Here is a 24,947-nt window from a genome sequence, read left to right on the forward strand (position 1 = left end):
ATATAATATCTCCCTCACTGTATATGATATCTCCCTCACTGTATATAATATCCTCCTCACTGTATATAATATCTCCCTCACTGTATATGATATCCTCCTCACTGTATATAATATCCTCCTCACTGTATATAATATCTCCCTCACTGTATATAATATCCTCCTCACTGTATATAATATCTCCCTCACTGTATATGATATCTCCCTCACTGTATATAATATCCTCCTCACTGTATATAATATCTCCCTCACTGTATATGATATCCTCCTCACTGTATATAATATCCTCCTCACTGTATATAATATCTTCCACACTGTATATAATATCTCCCTCACTGTATATAATATCTCCCTCACTGTATATGATATCTCCCTCACTGTATATAACACCTTCTTTACTGTATATAACACCTTCTTTACTGTATATAATATCTTCCACATTGTATATAATATCCTCCTCACTGTATATAATATCTTTACTGTATATAACATCTTCCTCCTTTTTAGTATCTCGCTGTATATAACATCTTCCTTACTGTATATGATATCTTTACTGTATATAACACCTTCTTTACTGCAAATAACTTCTACCTCATTGTATATAATATATTTCTGCCTTTATAATATCTACATTGCTTGTATATAATGTCATCCTAACTGTATATAATATATTTCTCCCGTGTAGTCACCGTAGCTGTAACAATCACATTCTCTTCTTTGTAGATCTGAAGCCACAAAAAAACCATAAAGATAAATTTCTGCTGATTTTCCTGTTTCTATATGTGACGCTCCTGACGGGTGGATTCGTGTACTTGGCTTATAACGGTAAGAGATACAGACGCAGAACGCGAAGAACCCAGAGGACTGGCAGGCGGCACCGGCACAGGCAGTGGTGGATGAAGTGTACCACGGGCCCTGGGCTGTTCAGCACCTTCCCCCTCACACGCAATTCAACCCCCCCAACACGCTGACACTGAACCCGTCAGTGCAGGTCTTAGCACTAGATACAGCTGCTCTGTATTCAGGATATAAAGCAGCTGTATCTCAAAAAGTAAAAATCATTTTTAATAAGTATTTAGAAAGTTTGCACCAAACACTACTTTATTTTAAAAACACTTTTTGAGAGGTTTACACAGCCCTTAACACATCAATAAAAACTAATTGTAACACCTCTTTTTAAAGGGTAAGTAAATGTTCAACAAACTTCTGCCATGTCAGAACTTTTGATGGGTGGGGGTCCGGGTGCTGAGACCCCCACCGATCGCTAAAACTAAGAGGCAGAAGCGCTCCTGCGAGAGCTGAGCCACTTTGCTTCTGTTCAGCTTTTTCCGGAAAGTCTAAGTAGCGGTGCACGGCTGATTGACCTTCTATGTACACAGAACAGAAATCAAGCGGCTCAGCGCTCACACGAGGGCCTCAGCGCTTCTGCCGCTTAGTTTTAGTGATCGGTGGGAGTCTGCGAGCGACGCTGCTCCCGTAGCTTTCACTCCGTTTTATGGGACTTGCGGAAACAGCGTAGCTCAGCAAGCTGCGCTGTTTCCAAAACTCCCGACCATGTAATCAGGATGTGGCCAGGAGGCAGCGAGAGCAGAAACAGGTGGATATGTCATACATCTCCCTTATGGGAAAACTGAGGGCTGTATGGGGGGATTATATTGCAAGGGGAGGTGAGGTTGTCTCACTGACTGCTGGGGCTCTATAGGGAGGTCTGAGTGTCTGATTCTGACATCTCTGTGGGGGGGATAGCCCCCCCCCCCATAGTGCCCGCCGCTCAGACCCCCCTATAGAGCCCCCAGAAGTCAATTTGACTTCCCCTTGCAATATATTAGTAACTAGTGCGGGCTCTATGGGAAGGGTGGATTATACTGAATGGGGGGTCTAACCATCTAAGTGACTCCAGAGGACTCTATGAAAGGGGGAATAATCCCCCCATCCCCCATAGAGCCCTCAGTATTTCAGTATTTACTATACAGCAGGGGGGTTGAGCGTGTGACTGACTGATGAGTATCTGTGGGGGGATTTTTTCCCCCCTTCATAGAGTCATCTGCAGTGGGTTAGATGGAAATCCCCCCCCCTTGCTGTATAATTAATCCCCCCTTAGCGTCTGCCGATTGTTGCTTGGGGCAGGAGGCGATCAGCAGACTAACCTTCCTCCTCACCGCTCGACCACCGCCCTTCTCTTCTGTTCCTCACTGGCGGCACGAGCAGCGTCAAAGGGGAGCGTGTTCTACCACCGCACATCTGCTAGTCCTATCCAGCCCCGGCTATTACTATCCCTCCCCCTCCTCCCCATCAGCACTGCGCTGGCGGCTCCATTCCGTTCCAGTCCACCCCTCTCAGCAGCGGCTATTAGCGGCACTAGCATGGAGTCTCTTAAGTGATTTTTAAAATGATGTGCGGTTCGGGCGGCCATGGGCCCCATGGGAGCCTTGGGCCCCTGGCGGCCGCCCGAACCGCCCATATGATAATCCGCCACTGGGCACATATATATATATACGTATATCCTCCATACAACATACACCGTACACATGGGAAACACCACAACTCTTCATACACAGATCTCTTATGAGATTCTAAATTTGCTTTTTGTTGTAAATGTTATTGAGCTGCAGAATGAAGGCGACGTCTCTCTCTTACTGCACGGTGAACGCCTGAAAGTCAAATCCCAAAGAACAATGGCGCAATTGCTGTCCTTATTTTCCCATTCCACCCTCAACATTTTTTTTAACGTTTTTCAGTACATTATATACTATATTTAAAAAAAGCTCATAAGTCCTCGTCCGGCGTTGTCAGCAGATAAATGAAGACGTTTTGTCTCTTGGACGGTGGAAATGAACAATAAAATTATAACTTTATCATTGACGGTAAAAAACAATGAAAAACAAAGCCCATTAATAATGGAGACATCAGGGGGGTCCGAGCCCCGCAGAGTATCTCACCCCATGGACAGGGACTTCACCTCTTCAACTCCTCCCAATGTCACCGATGATTTGTGAAAGTAAAATGTCGGATGTTGTGATTTCAGCTCATGCCCCAATATATTTCCCTCCCTAGAGCAGCTTATTAATAAGCCTAAAAATGCATAAAGGAACGCCAGCAGAAGTAAGTCAAGGTCAACGGAGGACAAAAGATCCAGAAGGGTTTTGAGTGGAGAATAACGGCGTATACGGTTTATAAGAGAAACACCAGGGAGGGGCTATCAGGGCCGGGGACGAGGAGCAGGAGGTTTCTAAAGATTTTATATTTAAGATTATGAAGCATTTTCCGAAAAAATAGAATCTTGTTATAGATCTAAAAAAAGAAAACACCTGAACAAACGTGGGAATAAATCTGGGAGCGTCGCGGTAAAAAAAAAGAAGAGCCGACCAAGTGAAATGTGAGGCAGCCGAGGGCGGGACGGATAAATCATCGACATCACAGAAATAGGATTATACGGATGTGGCATCTTTAACGTGACTCCGGTAACTCGCCGCAGCGTTATATCACATAAGAGATCTCGCCAGTGTGTATTTAATGCGCTAAAAGTCAAGATAAAGACGGCGACATCTGCAAATAGAAACTCAAAGCCAAAAGTCGATGTCGAAAAACATCAAAAGTTTCTTATTTGCAACTTCCAGTAAGAAACTCATCCATGAGGAAGTTCTAGAAAGTTCAGAAAAGTGAAGTAAGTGACGGCGCCAGGCGCCGATGATCAGTCCCCGGAACCGCAGCAATAGAGGAACTTATTCTCTTTCTAACACGTACGTTACATAATCATTACCAGGGTGAGGCCAGAACGAGGACAGGGGAAGTACACACATCAAATACTCCTAAAAATAGAGGAAGATCCCTCAGCTCCGGCATCGTCCCATGTCACTGACAAGTCAGGATGTCGCGATATGTTCAGAGGTGACATCACTGATAACCGGACGGGGTTTGTAGGGGACGCCGGGGATGAGGGACGTGAGGGAGGTCTCGGCAGTGCCGGATTGTTCTAGAATACAGAAACTCGTCTCCTCGTGGCCGCGGCGCAATATTTGGATGATTTGGAGGAAACGTGGTTCTATGATTGGAGCGTTGTATAGAAGTCCTGGCGCGCACGTTAATATCGGAGGACCGCCTGATTACTTTCTGCCGCCTGTCCCCGGGCAAATACCAATAAAGATCTCCCTCAGTGATTAATAAAATAGTAAAAGATGGAAAGAATCTGGACAGAATGAGAAACCTAAAGACGTCCTGATCATAAAAGGCGCAGACCCTGCCTCATCTCAGATTAACCCCGTGTATGCCTCGCAGGTGGGGGGTAGCAGGGGTTCACCGCTCGCCTTCTGTGCGGATTGTGATATTTCTGATCTTTTCATGATAGGATCAGCTCATCAGAAGGAATTTTCTGCCTTCAGAGAAGGTTTCTGCAACCTGAGATGTCCTGAGGGGCCCCAGAATCGGGGGGCATTTTTTGGAGGCACCGAGGGGTCCCCCATGGGTTCTGACGTGGAGGAGGAGATCCACAGCCTGAACACAACATCACTGTCAGCCGGGACCTGGATGATCGGTCTAGAGCAGGAGATTCGCCTCATTCATGTCAAGAACACAGAACTGAACATGAGAATCAACAACATCACGTTCTCCGCAGGTAATGAGGGGCCAAGAGGTGACGCGGCCCGAGGGAAACCTACTGACAGCTCCATGTCACAGCGCTAAGCCCCATGTCACAGCGCCAAGCCCCATGTCACAGCGCCAAGCTCCATGTCACAGCGCCAAGCCCCATGTCACAGCGCCAAGCCCCATGTCACAGCGCCAAGCCCCATGTCACAGCGCCAAGCTCCATGTCACAGCGCCAAGCCCCATGTCACAGCGCCAAGCCCCATGTCACAGTGCCAAGCTCCATGTCACAGCGCCAAGCCCCATGTCACAGAGCCAACTCCATGTCACAGCGCCAAGCTCCATGTCACAGCGCCAAGCTCCATGTCACAGCGCCAAGCCCCATGTCACAGCGCCAAGCTCCATGTCACAGCGCCAAGCCCCATGTCACAGCGCCAAGCTCCATGTCACAGCGCCAAGCTCCTTGTCACAGCGCCAAGCCCCATGTCACAGCGCCAAGCCCCATGTCACAGCGCCAAGCCCCATGTCACAGCGCCAAGCTCCATGTCACAGCGCCAAGCCCCATGTCACAGCGCCAAGCTCCATGTCACAGCGCCAAGCCCCATGTCACAGCGCCAAGCTCCATGTCACAGCGCCAAGCTCCTTGTCACAGCGCCAAGCCCCATGTCACAGCGCCAAGCCCCATGTCACAGCGCCAAGCTCCTTGTCACGGGCGTTGCTAGGATTTAAAAACATCAGAAGCAAAATCCCAAAAAATTATGTTCCCCCCCCAAACAGTTTATTGAAGACAGTGAAACAACTTTTAGAAGGTGAGAGGCTTAGATACACCCGCTCATCAGTGCACGGTCCTGTCATTACTTATACCCTGTAGACACATCAGTCCTGACCCACATAATATGTCCCGTCATAAACACTAATGTATATATAATAATATTACTCCAGATAACAGTCACACACTGACCAAATAATAATATACAACGACCACATAAAACCGCCACACCATGACCACAAAGACCACTAATACCGCCACACCATGACCACAAAGACCAATAATACCGCCACACCATGACCACAAAGACCAATAATGCCACCACACCATGACCACAAAGACCACTAATACCGCCACACAGCCCCCATACAGTCATATAGCAGGATTACACCGGAGCTCTGCAGGATATAATCACACTGTAGATGTTATATATATAAATTATTGTACAGTTATAGCCAGTGACTCACCGGTGACGTCTTCTTTGATTGCAGTCGTTCACTTTCCGTGTTATTTTCATCCTGCCCAGACCGCTATGACGACTTCTCCCGATCATAACTTGTTGCTTCACAGTTCACTGCCGCTATTAGTGCACAACACAAAGATAATGGCTCCCTAATGCCCCCAAACACTAAAGTGCCCCCTTAGTTCCCCTACATTAAGTGTCCCCCCAGCATTGGTGCGCTTTAGTGCCCTCCACATAGTAATGGTGCCCCCCTAAATGCCAAATGCTTGTAACGCCCCTGATACACAAAATGTTTAGAAACTTTGTAAATCATTTACTATATTTGTGTTGATCCTGTGATACATCATGTTTCATACTCAAATCACATCCAGAGCTGCAGTTACTATTCTGTTGTTACACCATGTCTCATAAGCCAGTTACATCCAGAGCTGTAATCAAAATCATGCTGTTAAATGTATCTTATGTTCCAGTTTCACTTAGAGCTGAAGTCCCAATTCTTCTGTTATATAATGAATGTATTACTTATTTATTTCCACTTCCTTATTGATCGCCAACTTATACAGAGCTTGTCATCATTTATATCTACTGTACTCCAGTCACATCCAAAACTGTAGTTACATCATGATTTTACTGCAATCACTTCCAGAGCTGCATTCTCAGTTTTCACCGTTACTATTGGGCAGTGCATTGTGGGAGCTCAGGTAACACATGACAGTGGAACATACATATTTCCCTGTCTCCGGGGGTTCCCTTCAGCATTGCTATATATCGCGTGTACATATTACGGGACGTATTTTGTGTTATTACAGGACGGCCTGGGAGTGATGGGAGACCTGGAGAGCGAGGGGCCCCGGGAAATCCAGGAGCAAAAGGAGGAACGGGAGAAAGAGGTGAGAAGATCTAGAGAGGCCGCGCAGCCGCTGCCCGTGTAAAGCCAAGTGTAAAAACCAGGCAGCGTATCCGACCTGGAACCCGCGGTACATTCTGTCTGAAAACCGCTCCACATTGTGGTGCGTTTTTTCAGAACTAATTTTGCTGCGGAAGGCAGCGTTACAAACCGCTCATACTTACGTAGGTCGTTGTTATGGTGACGCCTCCCTCCATCGCTGTCCGGTCCGGCCTCCCAGGATGGCGCTGCTGCCTATGTGACCGCTGCAGCCTGTGATTGGCCTGTGATTGGCCTGTGATTGGCTGCAGCCTGTGATTGGCCTGTGATTGGCTGCAGCCGTCATATGGGATGCAACACTGGCCTTTCTGTTGCGGGTTTTGAATCCCCATAGAATTCAATGGGGAAAACCCACAACGGAAAATCAAGAAAAAAATTAATTCCGCACCGCAGGTCAATTTATTAACGTTTACTCTGCGTTTTTTTCCGCAGCGTGGGGATGAGATTTTCTGAATCTCATTCACTTTGCTGCTACTGTAAATGCTGCGGAATTTCCACATGGAATTCCTTTGCGGAAATTCCGCAGACTTTACGCTACGTGGGAACCCGGCCTAAGGAGGGAGGGTCAGCTGCCAAGGGAAATAGTCTCAGACAAGCCCGAATAGACATGACCGGACAAGAGACGCCACCGGACAAGAGACGCCCCTCCACCACACGCTACCCTCCACCACACGATGCCCCTCCATCACACTCGGCCCCTCCACCACACGATGCCCCTCCATCACACGCTGCCCCTCCACCACACGCTGCCCCTCCACCACACGCTGCCCCTCCACCACACGCTGCCCCTCCACCACACGCTGCCCTCCACCACACGCTGCCCCATCACACGCTGCCCTCCACCACACGCTGCCCCATCACACGCTGCCCCTCCATCACACGCTGCCCCATCACACGCTGCCCCATCACACGCTGCCCCATCACACGCTGCCCCATCACACGCTGCCCCATCACACGCTGCCCTCCGCTTCTTCTCCTGCCTCTGTCCCTCAGGCATCACACAGCTGTATACTGAATGCTCAGCCGTCTCCCTGCTGCTCCATCGCAGCCATTACTGGGACTTCTGTCCATCGCTGTCTCATGCGTCTCATCTCTCCACAGCTGCCGTCCCGGGCCCGGCAGTCTCAGGTGGTTCTGCTGCCAGTTCTGCTTTACTGCCCACGCTCGGTCTCACTTCCTCCTTATAGTAACCGCTGTCAGTGGGATGCACAGGTGCACTTTGCTGCTGCTGCTGCTATGGCAGGGCCCACACTCCCAGCAGAGGGCAGGTGTTTTCTCCACGCAGACACATGCCTGACCCCGGTCCTGTGGCGCAAACCCTACTGGAGGAGCTGGGCAGCACATCCACTCACATGAGGTCCTGCGATCACAGGTCCTGCACACATAACCCAACAGCACTATACAAAATATCAATGCAGTTCGCCACTAGGCGGCAGCAAAGCACGAATATTATATTTACATACAGGTTCATTTAGGCAACATGCTTGGTCTCAATCCTGCACGTAAAAAGACAGCAATCAAAATGAACAGCAACACATCAAGGTGCCCGGGCACTTTACACCCGAGCAATGCGACCTGTCTATGTGGTGGTGGGGGACACTATTTGGTACATAGAGAACTCCAGCATGTCGTTTCCTCACTTCTGTTTGGTTACAATGTATTGCTTCATTATAGGACTTCCTGGTCAGAAAGGAGAGGAAGGAAGCAGCGGTAAATTGGGTCCCCCAGGACTGCCGGGACATCAAGGACCAACTGGACAAATAGGACTTCCCGGGACAGATGGTGAGAATTATCACATGGCCATAACTGTGGCCGACTCAGTGCGGGGTGCAGCATGTAAGCTAGTTTGATGAAGAGGGGCACTATGTCCTCTAAACCGGTGGTCCCCAAACTTTTTTGCACCGAGGACCAGTCACACAGTGCTCAGCACATAGCGGCTATGTACAAATAGCTATTGTACGCTGCCCGGTGGCACCCGGAGGTATTGCATGTTACTGTGTGAGTCCCGTGTCTAGTGATGCAGCATTTATACAGTACTAATACAGTGATCTACAATGAATGACCATTCCCTGTTCTTTAGGAATAAAGGGTGAGCCTGGAAACCGAGGACAAGATGGAGAAAAGGGTAAGACATCAGGAGAACGTCAATTATGAGGAATGATTGAAAGGATTAAATGTGTTTAGTCTTGAGAAGAGAGGTCTGAGGGGTCATGAACAGTAGATACAAATCTGTAATAGGCCGTAGAAAATATACGGTACAAAGCTGTTCTATGTTAGGACCAAACATAAGAGGTTCCGTGTTGAGCAGTGAGCAGGCTTCTTTACTGTCAGGGCTTATTCAGACGCACGTGATATACATCGTGCAACGCGCCTGATTTTCACGCGCGTCGCACGGACCTATGTTAGTCTATGGGGCCGTGCAGACAGTTCCGTGATTTTTACGCAGCGTTAGTCCACTGCGTAAAACTCACGACATGTCCTATATTTGTGCGTTGTTCGCGCATCACGCACCCATTGAAGTCAATGGATGCGTGAAAATCACGCGCAGCACACGGACGCACTTCCGTGGGACGCGCGTGATTCGCGCAACAGCAGTGAAAAGTATGTTTGCAAACAGAAAAGCCCCATGTGCTACAAACATACAAACAGAGTGTCATAATGATGGCGGCTGCGCGAAAATCACGCAGCCGCGCATCATACGGGGCTGACACACGGAGCTGTTAAGTGCCTTTTGCGCGCGCAAAACACACCCGCTCGTGTGAATCCGGCCTAAGAGCTGTGAAGCCGTCATTCACTACACCAGACAACCATATAACCGGCTCCAGAGGATGAGATCCACGAGCACCGCAGGGAGGACACAAGCCTTTCACACTAGGACTCTCCACCTCTTTATTATTAGTATAATTACCTCATCTACATAATATCTGTATATAGAAGCTTCAGGGCGGCCGCTCCGATCATCACCCATACCGCGTGTTATTGTCTCTCTGCAAACATGTCATCAACAGCCACTGAAGCCTCCGCTATGGCAGAAAGCTAATAGTTCTGTGTCATGCAGGTGCTGTGGGCGCTGCTGGTCCCCCTGGTGCACAGGGACCAAAAGGAAGCAAGGGGGAGACTGGTATAAATGGTGCTGCAGGTAAGAAAGGGTCAACAAATAAGATCAAAAGGAGAAATTATAATCAGGAAGGAGCTAACAAGTAGAGGAAGGAAGAAGCAGAAAGAAAAAGGAACGAAAGGTAAGAGGAAGTGAGCAGAAGAGGAAGGAATGAGCGGTAAGAGAAAGGAATGAGCGGTAAGAGGACGGAATGAGCAGTAAGAGGAAGGAATGAGCAGTAAGAGGAAGGAATGAGCAGTAAGAGGACGGAATGAGCAGTAAGAGGAAGGAATGAGCAGTAAGAGGGAGGAATGAGCAGTAAGAGGAAGGAATGAGCAGTAAGAGGAAGGAATGAGCAGTAAGAGGACGGAATGAGCAGTAAGAGGAAGGAATGAGCAGTAAGAGGGAGGAATGAGCAGTAAGAGGAAGGAATGAGCAGTAAGAGGAAGGAATGAGCAGTAAGAGGAAGGAATGAGCAGTAAGAGGAAGGAATGAGCAGTAAGAGGAAGGAATGAGCAGTAAGAGGGAGGAATGAGCAGTAAGGGGAAGGAATGAGCAGTAAGGGGAAGGAATGAGCAGTAAGGGGAAGGAATGAGCAGTAAGAGGAAGGAATGAGCAGTAAGGGGAAGGAATGAGCAGTAAGGGGAAGGAATGAGCAATAATAGGAAGGAATGAGCTGTAAGAGGAAGGAATGAGCAGTAAGAGTAAGGAATGAGCAGTAAGAGGAAGGAATGAGCGGTAAGAGAAAGGAATGAGCGGTAAGAGGGAGGAATGAGCAGTAAGAGGAAGGAATGAGCAGTAAGAGGAAGGAATGAGCAGTAAGAGGAAGGAATGAGCAGTAAGAGGAAGGAATGAGCAGTAAGAGGAAGGAATGAGCAGTAAGAGGGAGGAATGAGCAGTAAGGGGAAGGAATGAGCAGTAAGGGGAAGGAATGAGCAGTAAGAGGAAGGAATGAGCAGTAAGGGGAAGGAATGAGCAGTAAGGGGAAGGAATGAGCTGTAAGAGGAAGGAATGAGCAGTAAGAGGAAGGAATGAGCAGTAAGGGGAATGAATGAGCAGTAAGGGGAAGGAATGAGCAATAATAGGAAGGAATAAGCAGTAAGAGAAAGGAATGAGCAGTAAGAGGAAGGAATGAGCAGTAAGGGGAAGGAATGAGCGGTAAGAGAAAGGAATGAGCAGTAAGAGGAAGGAATGAGCAGTAAGAAGGAGGAATGAGCAGTAAGAGGAAGGAATGAGCAGTAAGGGGAAGGAATGAGCAGTAAGGGGAAGGAATGAGCAGTAAGGGGAAGGAATGAGCAATAATAGGAAGGAGTGAGCAGTAAGAGAAAGGAATGAGCAGTAATAGAAAGGAATGAGCGGTAAGAGAAAGGAATGAGTGGTAAGAAAAAGGAATGAGCGGTAAGAGAAAGGAATGAGCGGTAAGAGAAAGGAATGAGCAGTAAGAGAAAGGAATAAGCAGTAAGAGGAAGTAATGAGCAGTAAGAGAAAGGAATGAGCAGTAATAGAAAGGAATGAGCAGTAAGAGAAAGGAATGAGCAGTAATAGAAAGGAATGAGCGGTAAGATAAAGGAATGAGCAGTAATAGAAAGGAATGAGCAGTAACAGAAAGGAATGAGCAGTAACAGAAAGGAATGAGCAGTAACAGAAAGGAATGAGCAGTAACAGAAAGGAATGAGAAGTAAGAGAAAGGAATGAGCAGTAATAGAAAGGAATGAGCAGTAAGAGAAAGGAATGAGCAGTAATAGAAAGGAATGAGCGGTAAGATAAAGGAATGAGAAGTAAGAGAAAGGAATGAGCAGTAATAGAAAGGAATGAGCAGTAAGAGAAAGGAATGAGCAGTAACAGAAAGGAATGAGCAGTAATAGAAAGGAATGAGCAGTAAGAGAAAGGAATGAGTAGTAACAGAAAGGAATGAGAAGTAAGAGAAAGGAATGAGCAGTAAGAGAAAGGAATGAGCAGTAATAGAAAGGAATGAGCAGTAATAGAAAGGAATGAGCAGTAATAGAAAGGAATGAGCAGTAATAGAAAGGAATGAGCGGTAAGAGAAAGGAATGAGCGGCAAGAAAAAGGAATGAGCGGTAAGAGAAAGGAATGAGCGGTAAGAGAAAGGAATGAGCAGTAATAGAAAGGAATGAGCAGTAATAGAAAGGAATGAGCAGTAATAGAAAGGAATGAGCGGTAAGAGAAAGGAATGAGCGGCAAGAAAAAGGAATGAGCGGTAAGAGAAAGGAATGAGCGGTAAGAGAAAGGAATGAGCAGTAAGAGAAAGGAATAAGCAGTAAGAGGAAGTAATGAGCAGTAAGAGAAAGGAATGAGCAGTAATAGAAAGGAATGAGCAGTAATAGAAAGGAATGAGCGGTAAGATAAAGGAATGAGCAGTAATAGAAAGGAATGAGCAGTAAGAGAAAGGAATGAGCAGTAACAAAGGAATGAGCAGTAATAGAAAGGAATGAGCAGTAAGAGAAAGGAATGAGCAGTAACAGAAAGGAATGAGCGGTAAGAGAAAGGAATGAGCAGTAATAGAAAGGAATGAGCAGTAATAGAAAGGAATGAGCAGTAAGAGAAAGGAATGAGCAGTAATAGAAAGGAATGAGCAGTAAGAGGAAGGAATGAGCAGTAAGAGAAAGGAATGAGCAGTAACAAAGGAATGAGCAGTAATAGAAAGGAATGAGCAGTAAGAGAAAGGAATGAGCAGTAACAGAAAGGAATGAGCGGTAAGAGAAAGGAATGAGCAGTAATAGAAAGGAATGAGCAGTAAGAGGAAGGAATGAGCAGTAATAGAAAGGAATGAGCAGTAATAGAAAGGAATGAGCAGTAATAAGTTGCATAAATATAATTTATTGCTCTGGACCATTCACTAAAATAAAACACAGCTCATTATGAGAACCGAGGTCTATAATTCTATATCTATATCCCGTGAAGGATCGCCTGGAATTCCTGGAAGAAACGGAGAGAAGGGACAGAAAGGGGACACAGGTAATACAGTCGGATCATTAAAATAATCTGTATACTCACCCTGTATGCTATATACAGAATACACCTCTATATACTCACCCTGTATACTATATACAGAATATACCTCTATATACTCACACTATATACAGAATACACCTCTATATACTCACCCTGTATACTATATACAGAATACACCTCTATATACTCACCCTGTATACTATATACAGAATACACCTCTATATACTCACCCTGTATACTATATACAGAATACACCTCTATATACTCACCCTGTATACTATATACAGAATACTCCTCTATATACTCACCCTGTATACTATATACAGAATACACCTCTATATACTCACCCTGTATACTATATACAGAATACACCTCTATATACTCACCCTGTATACTATATACAGAATACACCTCTATATACTCACCCTGTATACTATATACAGAATACACCTCTATATACTCACCCTGTATACTATATACAGAATACTCCTCTATATACTCACCCTGTATACTATATACAGAATACACCTCTATATACTCACCCTGTATACTATATACAGATTACACCTCTATATACTCACCCTGTATACTATATACAGAATACACCTCTATATACTCACCCTGTACACTATATACAGAATATACCTCTATATACTCACCTTGTATACTATATACAGAATACACCTCTATATACTTACCCTGTATACTATATACAGAATACACCTCTATATACTCACCCTGTACACTATATACAGAATACACCTCTATATACTCACCCTGTATACTATATACAGAATACACCTCTATATACTCACCTTGTATACTATATACAGAATACACCTCTATATACTCACCCTGTATACTATATACAGAATATACCTCTATATACTCACCCTGTACACTATATACAGAATACACCTCTATATACTCACCCTGTACACTATATACAGAATACACCTCTATATACTCACCCTGTACACTATATACAGAATACACCTCTATATACTCACCCTGTATACTATATACAGAATACACCTCTATATACTCACCCTGTATACTATATACAGAATACACCTCTATATACTCACCCTGTATACTATATACAGAATATACCTCTATATACTCACCCTGTACACTATATACAGAATACACCTCTATATACTCACCCTGTATACTATATACAGATTACACCTCAGGGACTATAAGTGTCCTGGTTTGTCTATAGTATACATATATATGTTATACATTTCTCTTTTGTGAATTGCAGGTTCCCCAAGTCAGAGAAGAGATGAAGGAACCATTGGGAAAGTGGGACCTCCAGGACCAGCAGGACCTGCCGGAAGAGATGGTGAGAAATGATGAGACCTGAGAGTTGGGGGTGGAGGTGGTCGCTGCATCTTGGACTGTGGTTCATGGCTGGGACTGGTTCTACTATGTCATGTCTGGGGGCCGCAGAAGAGAGGGGGAAATGTCATGTAACGTCATTCTCTGAGGAGACACAAGTAAAAGCTTCTTACAGGAGATAATCTGGCACAATTGGTGCCAGAGATTAACCTCTTCTTTGCCGAGGCCCACCAGGGATATAAACATTAACCCCTTCTGTACCCGAGACCCCAGTAATAAGGGCCTCCGTGTGACTTGCGGAGCTTTAGGTGACATTAATGGCAATCACTTGTATCACAGCTGACCGTCAATGACTGAATCTTCTCTATCCTGCAGGAGTGAAGGGGGAGGCTGGAAGGCCGGGACAAGACGGACAGACAGGTGAAATCTCATGATAGATTATGGTCTAATATGTTGTAATTATTGATGAGTGATGGGGGCTCCAACGTGCAGAGCTGCAGCACAACTGCTGAGAGTTGTAGTTCTCCAGTCAATAGAGCGTTTTCCCAGATAGGAATCACAATCAGGACAATCCCACTCCCATCCTGCAGAGTGATTTCTGAGCTTTGTAATGTCTGCTGGAAATGGCGCCAGAACCGCACTGCACTGACGTACACCAACCAGCCATTACAGGGTCTTAATTGCTCAAGTCTCAATGATGTTCGGGGGAGGGCCGTCTAGTCCGTCTGGTCCGATCCCACAGAAGAACTACTGTACGACAAATTACTGATAAAGTTACTGCCGCTGTGATAGAGAGGGCTGTGTAGCTGCAGACCGCTCAGAGCGCCCATGCCGACCCCCGTCCACCACCAATAGCGCCTACAATGGTCACGTGATCATCAGAACTGGAGCATGGAGTAATAGAAGACGACGTCTGGTCTGAGGAATCAAGCGTTACATCATGTGGACGGCCGGGCGCGTCACTTACCTGGAGAAGAGTTGGCAGCAGGATGCATTAAGGGAAGAAGACGAGCCGCCGGGGGCCGTGTGAAGAAAAGACTCCCTCTCCCACTCGCCGCTGATTGACAGGTTTCTACCTGTTACTGTGTGGAGTGGTCAGAGGGAGCGGCGACTTTTCTCTGGCGGATCCGGCCACACGCTGAATGTAAATTCTCCAAAATGACTTCACTTTAGCAAATAAATGAAAGACTGCTGAACGGAGTGAGGGCCGCATAATGCAGATGACAGGTTCCCTATAAAGGATCTGCTGGTATTTTTGTGGTGTCAGATACCACAGGAACCGTCAGGGGTCCATGCTTCGACAGGTCAGAGCTGGACAGGCGGCGAGATTGGGATCTATATAAAATTAGGCCGGTGGTTTTAATGTTTGGCAGATCGGTGTATTTCGTCCTCCCGTTTCATGTATCATTTCTGATTGGCTGATGTTATTCGCTTTTATCCAAACCAAATTTTATCACCCAAATTTCTCAGCAAAAAATACAAATGATTACTCATCTCCCCAGGACCCAAGAATTTTGTAAAGTTTTTCTCTGCTTTAAGTGATCACTTTCTGTCAAATCCATGTCCAGACAAATACCATATATTTACTGTCTGTCCAGAGTATTTGTATTGATTAACCCCTTGTTACAGGTGCTACAGGATCTTCAGGAGTCCCTGGTAACCCGGGGCTGCAAGGTGCAACAGGGCAGAAAGGAAGCAAAGGGGATGCTGGTATAAGAGGAGCATCAGGTAAGAAAGGATCAGAGACCGGAAGAAAGGATCAGAGACAGGAAGAAAGGATCAGAGACAGGAAGAAAGGATCAGACACGGGAAGAAAGGATCAGAGACAGGGAGAAAGGATCAGAGACAGGGAGAAAGGATCAGAGACAGGGAGAAAGGATCAGAGACAGGGAGAAAGGATCAGAGACAGGGAGAAAGGATCAGAGACAGGGAGAAAGGATCAGAGACAGGGAGAAAGGATCAGAGACAGGGAGAAAGGATCAAAGACAGGAAGGAATGATCAGAGACAGGAAGAAAGGATCAGAGACAGTAGGAAAGGATCCGAGACAGGAAAAAAGGATCAGAGAAAGGAAGAAAGGATCAAAGAAAGGATCAGAGACAGGAAGAAAAGATCAGAGACAGGAAGAAAGGATCAGAGACAGGAAGAAAGGATCAGAGACAGGAAAAAAGGATCAGAGACAGGAAGAAAGGATCAGAGAAAGGAAGAAAAGATCAGAGACAGGAAGAAAGGATCAGAGACAGTTAAAAAGGATCAGAGACAGGAAAAAAGGATCAGAGACAGGAAGAAAGGATCAGAGACAGGAAGAAAGGATCAGAGAAAGGAAGAACGGATCAGAGACAGGGAGAAAGGATCAGAGACAGGAAGGAATGATCAGAGACAGAAAGAAAGGATCAGAGACAGTAGGAAAGGATCAGAGACAGGAAGAAAGGATCAGAGACAGGAAGAAAGGATCAGAGACAGGAAGGAATGGTCAGAGACAGGAAGAAAGGATCAGAGACAGGAAGAAAGGATCAAAGACAGGAAGAAAGAGTCAGAGACAGGAAGCAATGATCAGAGACAGGAAGAAAGGATCAGAGACAGGAAGAAAGGATCAGAGAAAGGAAGAAAGGATCAGAGACAGGAAGAAAGGAGCAGAGACAGGAAGAAAGGATCAGAGACAGGAAGAAAGGATCAGAGACAGGAAGAAAGGATCAGAGACAGGAAGAAAGGATCAGAGACAGTAGGACAGGATCAGAGACAGGAAGAAAGGATCAGAGACAGGAAGAAAGGATCAGAGACAGGAAGAAAGGATCAGAGACAGGAAGGAATGATCAGATACAGTAAGGAATGGTCAGAGACAGGAAGAAAGGATCAGAGACAGGAAGAAAGGATCAGAGACAGGAAGAAAGGATCAGAGAAAGGATCAGAGACAGGAAGGAATGATCAGATACAGTAAGGAATGGTCAGAGACAGGAAGAAAGGATCAGAGACAGGAAGAAAGGATCAGAGACAGGAAGAAAGAGTCAGAGACAGGAAGCAATGATCAGAGACAGGAAGAAAGGATCAGAGACAGGAAGAAAGGATCAGAGAAAGGATCAGAGACAGGAAGGAATGATCAGATACAGTAAGGAATGGTCAGAGACAGGAAGAAAGGATCAGAGACAGGAAGAAAGGATCAGAGACAGGAAGAAAGAGTCAGAGACAGGAAGCAATGATCAGAGACAGGAAGAAAGGAGCAGAGACAGGAAGAAAGGATCAGAGACAGGAAGAAAGGATCAGAGACAGGAAGAAAGGATCAGAGACAGGAAGAAAGGATCAGAGACAGTAGGACAGGATCAGAGACAGGAAGAAAGGATCAGAGACAGGAAGAAAGGATCAGAGACAGGAAGAAAGGATCAGAGACAGGAAGGAATGATCAGATACAGTAAGGAATGGTCAGAGACAGGAAGAAAGGATCAGAGACAGGAAGAAAGGATCAGAGACAGGAAGAAAGGATCAGAGAAAGGATCAGAGACAGGAAGGAATGATCAGATACAGTAAGGAATGGTCAGAGACAGGAAGAAAGGATCAGAGACAGGAAGAAAGGATCAGAGACAGGAAGAAAGAGTCAGAGACAGGAAGCAATGATCAGAGACAGGAAGAAAGGATCAGAGACAGGAAGAAAGGATCAGAGAAAGGATCAGAGACAGGAAGGAATGATCAGATACAGTAAGGAATGGTCAGAGACAGGAAGAAAGGATCAGAGACAGGAAGAAAGGATCAGAGACAGGAAGAAAGAGTCAGAGACAGGAAGCAATGATCAGAGACAGGAAGAAAGGATCAGAGACAGGAAGAAAGGATCAGAGAAAGGAAGAAAGGATCAGAGACAGGAAGAAAGGATCAGAGACAGGAAGAAAGGATCAGAGACAGGAAGAAAGGATCAGAGACAGAAAGCAATGATCAGAGACAGGAAGAAAGGATCAGAGACAGGAAGAAAGGATCAGAGAAAGGAAGAAAGGATCAGAGATGGGAAGAAAGAAGCAGAGACAGGAAGTAAGGAGCAGAGACAGGAAGAAAGGATCAGAGAAAGGATCAGAGACAGGAAGAAAGGATCAGAAACAGGAAGAAAGGATCAGAGAAAGGATCAGAGACAGGAAGAAAGGATCAGAGACAGGAAGAAAGGATCAGAGAAAGGAGGAAACGATCAGAGACAGGAAGAAAGGATCAGAGAAAGGAGGAAAGGATCAGAGACAGGAAGAAAGGATCCGAGACAGGAAGAAAGGATCCGAGACAGGAAGAAAGGATCCGAGACAGGAAGGAAGGATCAGAGACAGGAAGGAATGATCAGAGACAGGAAGAAAGGATCAGAGACAGGAAGCAATGATCAGAGACAGGAAGAAAGGATCAGAGACAGCATGCAATGATCAGAGACATGAAGAAAGGATCAGAGAAAGGAAGAAAGGATCAGAGACAGGAAGAAAGGATCAGGGACAGGAAGTAAGGATCAGAGACAGGAAGAAAGGATCAGAGACAGGAAGGAATGATCAGAGACAGGAAGAAAGGATCAGAGAGAGGAATAAAGGATCAGAAACAGGAAGAAAAGATCAGAGACAGGAAGAAAGGATCAGAGACAGGAAGAAAGGATCAGAGAAAGGATCAGAGACAGGAAGAAAGGATCAGAAACAGGAAGAAAGGATCAGGGAAAGGATCAGAGACAGGAAGAAAGGATCAGAGACAGGAAGAAAGGATCAGAGAAAGGAGGAAACGATCAGAGACAGGAAGAAAGGATCAGAGAAAGGAGGAAAGGATCAGAGACAGGAAGAAAGAGTCAGAGACAGGAAGAAAAGATCAGAGACAGGAAGAAAGGATCAGAGAAAGGATCAGAGACAGGAAGAAAGGATCAGAAACAGGAAGAAAGGATCAGAGAAAGGATCAGAGACAGGAAGAAAGGATCAGAGACAGGAAGAAAGGAGGAAACGATCAGAGACAGGAAGAAAGGATCAGAGAAAGGAGGAAAGGATCAGAGACAGGAAGAAAGGATCAGAGACAGGAAGAAAGGATCCGAGACAGGAAGAAAGGATCCGAGACAGGAAGGAAGGATCAGAGACAGGAAGGAATGATCAGAGACAGGAAGAAAGGATCAGAGACAGGAAGCAATGATCAGAGACAGGAAGAAAGGATCAGAGACAGCAAGCAATGATCAGAGACATGAAGAAAGGATCAGAGAAAGGAAGAAAGGATCAGAGACAGGAAGAAAGGATCAGGGACAGGAAGAAAGGATCAGAGACAGGAAGAAAGGATCAGAGACAGGAAGCAATGATCAGAGACAGGAAGAAAGAATCAGAGACAACAAGGAATGATCAGAGATGGGAAGAAAGTGTCAGAGACAGAAAGCAATGATCAGAGACAGGAAGAAAGGATCAGAGACAGGAAGAAAGGATCAGAGAAAGGAAGAAAGGATCAGAGATGGGAAGAAAGAAGCAGAGACAGGAAGTAAGGAGCAGAGACAGGAAGAAAGGATCAGAGAAAGGATCAGAGACAGGAAGAAAGGATCAGAAACAGGAAGAAAGGATCAGAGAAAGGATCAGAGACAGGAAGAAAGGATCAGAGACAGGAAGAAAGGATCAGAGAAAGGAGGAAACGATCAGAGACAGGAAGAAAGGATCAGAGAAAGGAGGAAAGGATCAGAGACAGGAAGAAAGGATCCAAGACAGGAAGAAAGGATCCGAGACAGGAAGAAAGGATCCGAGACAGGAAGGAAGGATCAGTGACAGGAAGGAATGATCAGAGACAGGAAGAAAGGATCAGAGACAGGAAGCAATGATCAGAGACAGGAAGAAAGGATCAGAGACAGCAAGCAATGATCAGAGACATGAAGAAAGGATCAGAGAAAGGAAGAAAGGATCAGAGACAGGAAGAAAGGATCAGGGACAGGAAGAAAGGATCAGAGACAGGAAGAAAGGATCAGAGACAGGAAGCAATGATCAGAGACAGGAAGAAAGGATCAGAGACAACAAGGAATGATCATAGATGGGAAGAAAGTGTCAGGGACAGAAAGCAATGATCAGAGACAGGAAGAAAGGATCAGAGACAGGAAGAAAGGATCAGAGAAAGGAAGAAAGGATTAGAGATGGGAAGAAAGAAGCAGAGACAGGAAGTAAGGAGCAGAGACAGGAAGAAAGGATCGGAGACAGGAAGAAAGGATCAGAGACAGGAAGAAAGGATCAGAGACAGGAAGAAAGGATCAGAGACAGAAAGAAAGGATCAGAGACAGGAAGCAATGATCAGAGACAGGAAGAAAGGATCAGAGACAGCATGCAATGATCAGAGACATGAAGAAAGGATCAGAGAAAGGAAGAAAGGATCAGAGACAGGAAGAAAGGATCAGGGACAGGAAGAAAGGATCAGAGACAGGAAGAAAGGATCAGAGACAGGAAGGAATGATCAGAGACAGGAAGAAAGGATCAGAGAGAGGAATAAAGGATCAGAAACAGGAAGAAAAGATCAGAGACAGGAAGAAAGGATCAGAGACAGGAAGAAAGGATCAGAGAAAGGATCAGAGACAGGAAGAAAGGATCAGAAACAGGAAGAAAGGATCAGGGAAAGGATCAGAGACAGGAAGAAAGGATCAGAGACAGGAAGAAAGGATCAGAGAAAGGAGGAAACGATCAGAGACAGGAAGAAAGGATCAGAGAAAGGAGGAAAGGATCAGAGACAGGAAGAAAGGATCAGAGACAGGAAGAAAGGATCCGAGACAGGAAGAAAGGATCCGAGACAGGAAGGAAGGATCAGAGACAGGAAGGAATGATCAGAGACAGGAAGAAAGGATCAGAGACAGGAAGCAATGATCAGAGACAGGAAGAAAGGATCAGAGACAGCAAGCAATGATCAGAGACATGAAGAAAGGATCAGAGAAAGGAAGAAAGGATCAGAGACAGGAAGAAAGGATCAGGGACAGGAAGAAAGGATCAGAGACAGGAAGAAAGGATCAGAGACAGGAAGCAATGATCAGAGACAGGAAGAAAGAATCAGAGACAACAAGGAATGATCAGAGATGGGAAGAAAGTGTCAGAGACAGAAAGCAATGATCAGAGACAGGAAGAAAGGATCAGAGACAGGAAGAAAGGATCAGAGAAAGGAAGAAAGGATCAGAGATGGGAAGAAAGAAGCAGAGACAGGAAGTAAGGAGCAGAGACAGGAAGAAAGGATCAGAGAAAGGATCAGAGACAGGAAGAAAGGATCAGAAACAGGAAGAAAGGATCAGAGAAAGGATCAGAGACAGGAAGAAAGGATCAGAGACAGGAAGAAAGGATCAGAGAAAGGAGGAAACGATCAGAGACAGGAAGAAAGGATCAGAGAAAGGAGGAAAGGATCAGAGACAGGAAGAAAGGATCCAAGACAGGAAGAAAGGATCCGAGACAGGAAGAAAGGATCCGAGACAGGAAGGAAGGATCAGTGACAGGAAGGAATGATCAGAGACAGGAAGAAAGGATCAGAGACAGGAAGCAATGATCAGAGACAGGAAGAAAGGATCAGAGACAGCAAGCAATGATCAGAGACATGAAGAAAGGATCAGAGAAAGGAAGAAAGGATCAGAGACAGGAAGAAAGGATCAGGGACAGGAAGAAAGGATCAGAGACAGGAAGAAAGGATCAGAGACAGGAAGCAATGATCAGAGACAGGAAGAAAGGATCAGAGACAACAAGGAATGATCATAGATGGGAAGAAAGTGTCAGAGACAGAAAGCAATGATCAGAGACAGGAAGAAAGGATCAGAGACAGGAAGAAAGGATCAGAGAAAGGAAGAAAGGATTAGAGATGGGAAGAAAGAAGCAGAGACAGGAAGTAAGGAGCAGAGACAGGAAGAAAGGATCGGAGACAGGAAGAAAGGATCAGAGACAGGAAGAAAGGATCAGAGACAGGAAGAAAGGATCAGAGACAGAAAGAAAGGATCAGAGACAGGAAGCAATGATCAGAGACAGGAAGAAAGGATCAGAGAAAGTAAGAAAGGATCAGAGACAGGAAAAAAGGATCAGAGACAGGAAGAAAGGATCAGAGACAGGAAGCAATGATCAGAGACAGGAAGAAAGGATCAGAGACAGGAAGAAAGGATCAGAGACAAGAAAGAATCAGAGACAAAAGGGAATGATCAGAGATGGGAAGAAAGAGTCAGAGACAGGAAGCAATGATCAGAGACTAGAAGGAATGATCAGAGACTAGAAGGAATGATCAGAGACTAGAAGGAATGATCAGAGACGGGAAGGAATGATCAGAAACAGGAAGGAATGATCAGAAAAGGGAAGGAATGATCAGAGACAGGAAAGAATGATCAGAGACGAAAAGGAAGGATCAGAGACGGGAAGGAATGATCAGAGACTAGAAGAAATGATCAGAGACTAGAAGGAATGATCAGAGACTAGAAGGAATGATCAGAAAGAGGAAGGAATGATCGGAGACTAGAAGAAATGATCAGAGACTAGAAGGAATGATCAGAGACGGGAAGGAATGATCAGAAACAGGAAGGAATAATCAGAGACGGGAAGGAATGATCAGAAACAGGAAGGAATGATCAGAGACGGGAAGGAATGATCAGAAACAGGAAGGAATGATCAGAGACGAGAAGGAATGATCAGAAACAGGAAGGAATGATCAGAAACAGGAAGGAAGGATCAGAAACAGGAAGGAATTATCTGTTTTTTGTTTATTTTTCCATACATGAAGTACAATAATCTTCTCAGTTTTGTCAGAAACAGGAAGGAATGATCAGCGACGGGAAGGAATGATCAGAAACAGGAAGAAAGGATCAGAGACAGGAAGAAAGAATCAGAGACAGGAAGAAAAGATCAGAGAAAGGATCAGAGACAGGATGAAAGGAGCAGAGACGGGATGAAAAGATCAGAGAAAGGAAACAAGGATCAGAGACAGGAAGGAATGATCAGAGACAGGAAGAAAGGATCAGAGACAGTAGGAAAGGATCCGAGTCAAGAAGAAAGGATCAGAGACAGGAAGGAATGATCAGAGACAGGAGGAAAGGTTCAGAGACAGGAAGAAAGGATCAGAGAAAGGATCAGAGACAGGAAGAAAGGATCAGAGACAGGAAGAAAGGATCAGAGAAAGGAGGAAACGATCAGAGACAGGAAGAAAGGATCAGAGAAAGGAGGAAAGGATCAGAGACAGGAAGAAAGGATCAGAGACAGGAAGAAAGGATCCGAGACAGGAAGAAAGGATCCGAGACAGGAAGGAAGGATCAGAGAAAGGATCAGAGACAGGAAGAAAGGATCAGAAACAGGAAGAAAGGATCAGAGAAAGGATCAGAGACAGGAAGAAAGGATCAGAGACAGGAAGAAAGGATCAGAGAAAGGAGGAAACGATCAGAGACAGGAAGAAAGGATCAGAGAAAGGAGGAAAGGATCAGAGACAGGAAGAAAGGATCAGAGACAGGAAGAAAGGATCCGAGACAGGAAGAAAGGATCCGAGACAGGAAGGAAGGATCAGAGACAGGAAGGAATGATCAGAGACAGGAAGAAAGGATCAGAGACAGGAAGCAATGATCAGAGACAGGAAGAAAGGATCAGAGACAGCAAGCAATGATCAGAGACATGAAGAAAGGATCAGAGAAAGGAAGAAAGGATCAGAGACAGGAAGAAAGGATCAGGGACAGGAAGAAAGGATCAGAGACAGGAAGAAAGGATCAGAGACAGGAAGCAATGATCAGAGACAGGAAGAAAGAATCAGAGACAACAAGGAATGTTCAGAGATGGGAAGAAAGTGTCAGAGACAGAAAGCAATGATCAGAGACAGGAAGAAAGGATCAGAGACAGGAAGAAAGGATCAGAGAAAGGAAGAAAGGATCAGAGATGGGAAGAAAGAAGCAGAGACAGGAAGTAAGGAGCAGAGACAGGAAGAAAGGATCAGAGAAAGGATCAGAGACAGGAAGAAAGGATCAGAAACAGGAAGAAAGGATCAGAGAAAGGATCAGAGACAGGAAGAAAGGATCAGAGACAGGAAGAAAGGATCAGAGAAAGGAGGAAACGATCAGAGACAGGAAGAAAGGATCAGAGAAAGGAGGAAAGGATCAGAGACAGGAAGAAAGGATCCGAGACAGGAAGAAAGGATCCGAGACAGGAAGAAAGGATCCGAGACAGGAAGGAAGGATCAGAGACAGGAAGGAATGATCAGAGACAGGAAGAAAGGATCAGAGACAGGAAGCAATGATCAGAGACAGGAAGAAAGGATCAGAGACAGCATGCAATTATCAGAGACATGAAGAAAGGATCAGAGAAAGGAAGAAAGGATCAGAGACAGGAAGAAAGGATCAGGGACAGGAAGAAAGGATCAGAGACAAGAAGAAAGGATCAGAGACAGGAAGGAATGATCAGAGACAGGAAGAAAGGATCAGAGAGAGGAATAAAGGATCAGAAACAGGAAGAAAGAGTCAGAGACAGGAAGAAAAGATCAGAGACAGGAAGAAAGGATCAGAGACAGGAAGAAAGGATCAGAGAAAGGATCAGAGACAGGAAGAAAGGATCAGAAACAGGAAGAAAGGATCAGGGAAAGGATCAGAGACAGGAAGAAAGGATCAGAGACAGGAAGAAAGGATCAGAGAAAGGAGGAAACGATCAGAGACAGGAAGAAAGGATCAGAGAAAGGAGGAAAGGATCAGAGACAGGAAGAAAGAGTCAGAGACAGGAAGAAAAGATCAGAGACAGGAAGAAAGGATCAGAGAAAGGATCAGAGACAGGAAGAAAGGATCAGAAACAGGAAGAAAGGATCAGAGAAAGGATCAGAGACAGGAAGAAAGGATCAGAGACAGGAAGA

General features: G+C 45.5%; 1 protein-coding gene across 2 annotated transcripts in view; it reads left to right on the plus strand.

Moving 5' to 3' along the window:
• The window catches only part of MARCO (macrophage receptor with collagenous structure), a 60,697-nt gene that overhangs the window by 14,284 nt on the left and 21,466 nt on the right, over positions 1–24,947 (plus strand). For both annotated transcript variants that reach the window (XM_075831036.1, XM_075831035.1), the window contains exons 2-11: positions 721–822; positions 4,343–4,609; positions 6,620–6,700; positions 8,431–8,538; positions 8,837–8,881; positions 9,815–9,895; positions 12,776–12,829; positions 14,094–14,174; positions 14,546–14,590; positions 15,800–15,898. In XM_075831036.1, the coding sequence (XP_075687151.1) occupies positions 721–822; positions 4,343–4,609; positions 6,620–6,700; positions 8,431–8,538; positions 8,837–8,881; positions 9,815–9,895; positions 12,776–12,829; positions 14,094–14,174; positions 14,546–14,590; positions 15,800–15,898 (963 nt within the window). The remainder of the gene's footprint in view (positions 1–720; positions 823–4,342; positions 4,610–6,619; positions 6,701–8,430; positions 8,539–8,836; positions 8,882–9,814; positions 9,896–12,775; positions 12,830–14,093; positions 14,175–14,545; positions 14,591–15,799; positions 15,899–24,947) is intronic.

This window comes from Rhinoderma darwinii, chromosome 6, assembly GCF_050947455.1.
Source record: "Rhinoderma darwinii isolate aRhiDar2 chromosome 6, aRhiDar2.hap1, whole genome shotgun sequence".
NCBI classification, from domain to species: domain Eukaryota; kingdom Metazoa; phylum Chordata; class Amphibia; order Anura; family Rhinodermatidae; genus Rhinoderma; species Rhinoderma darwinii.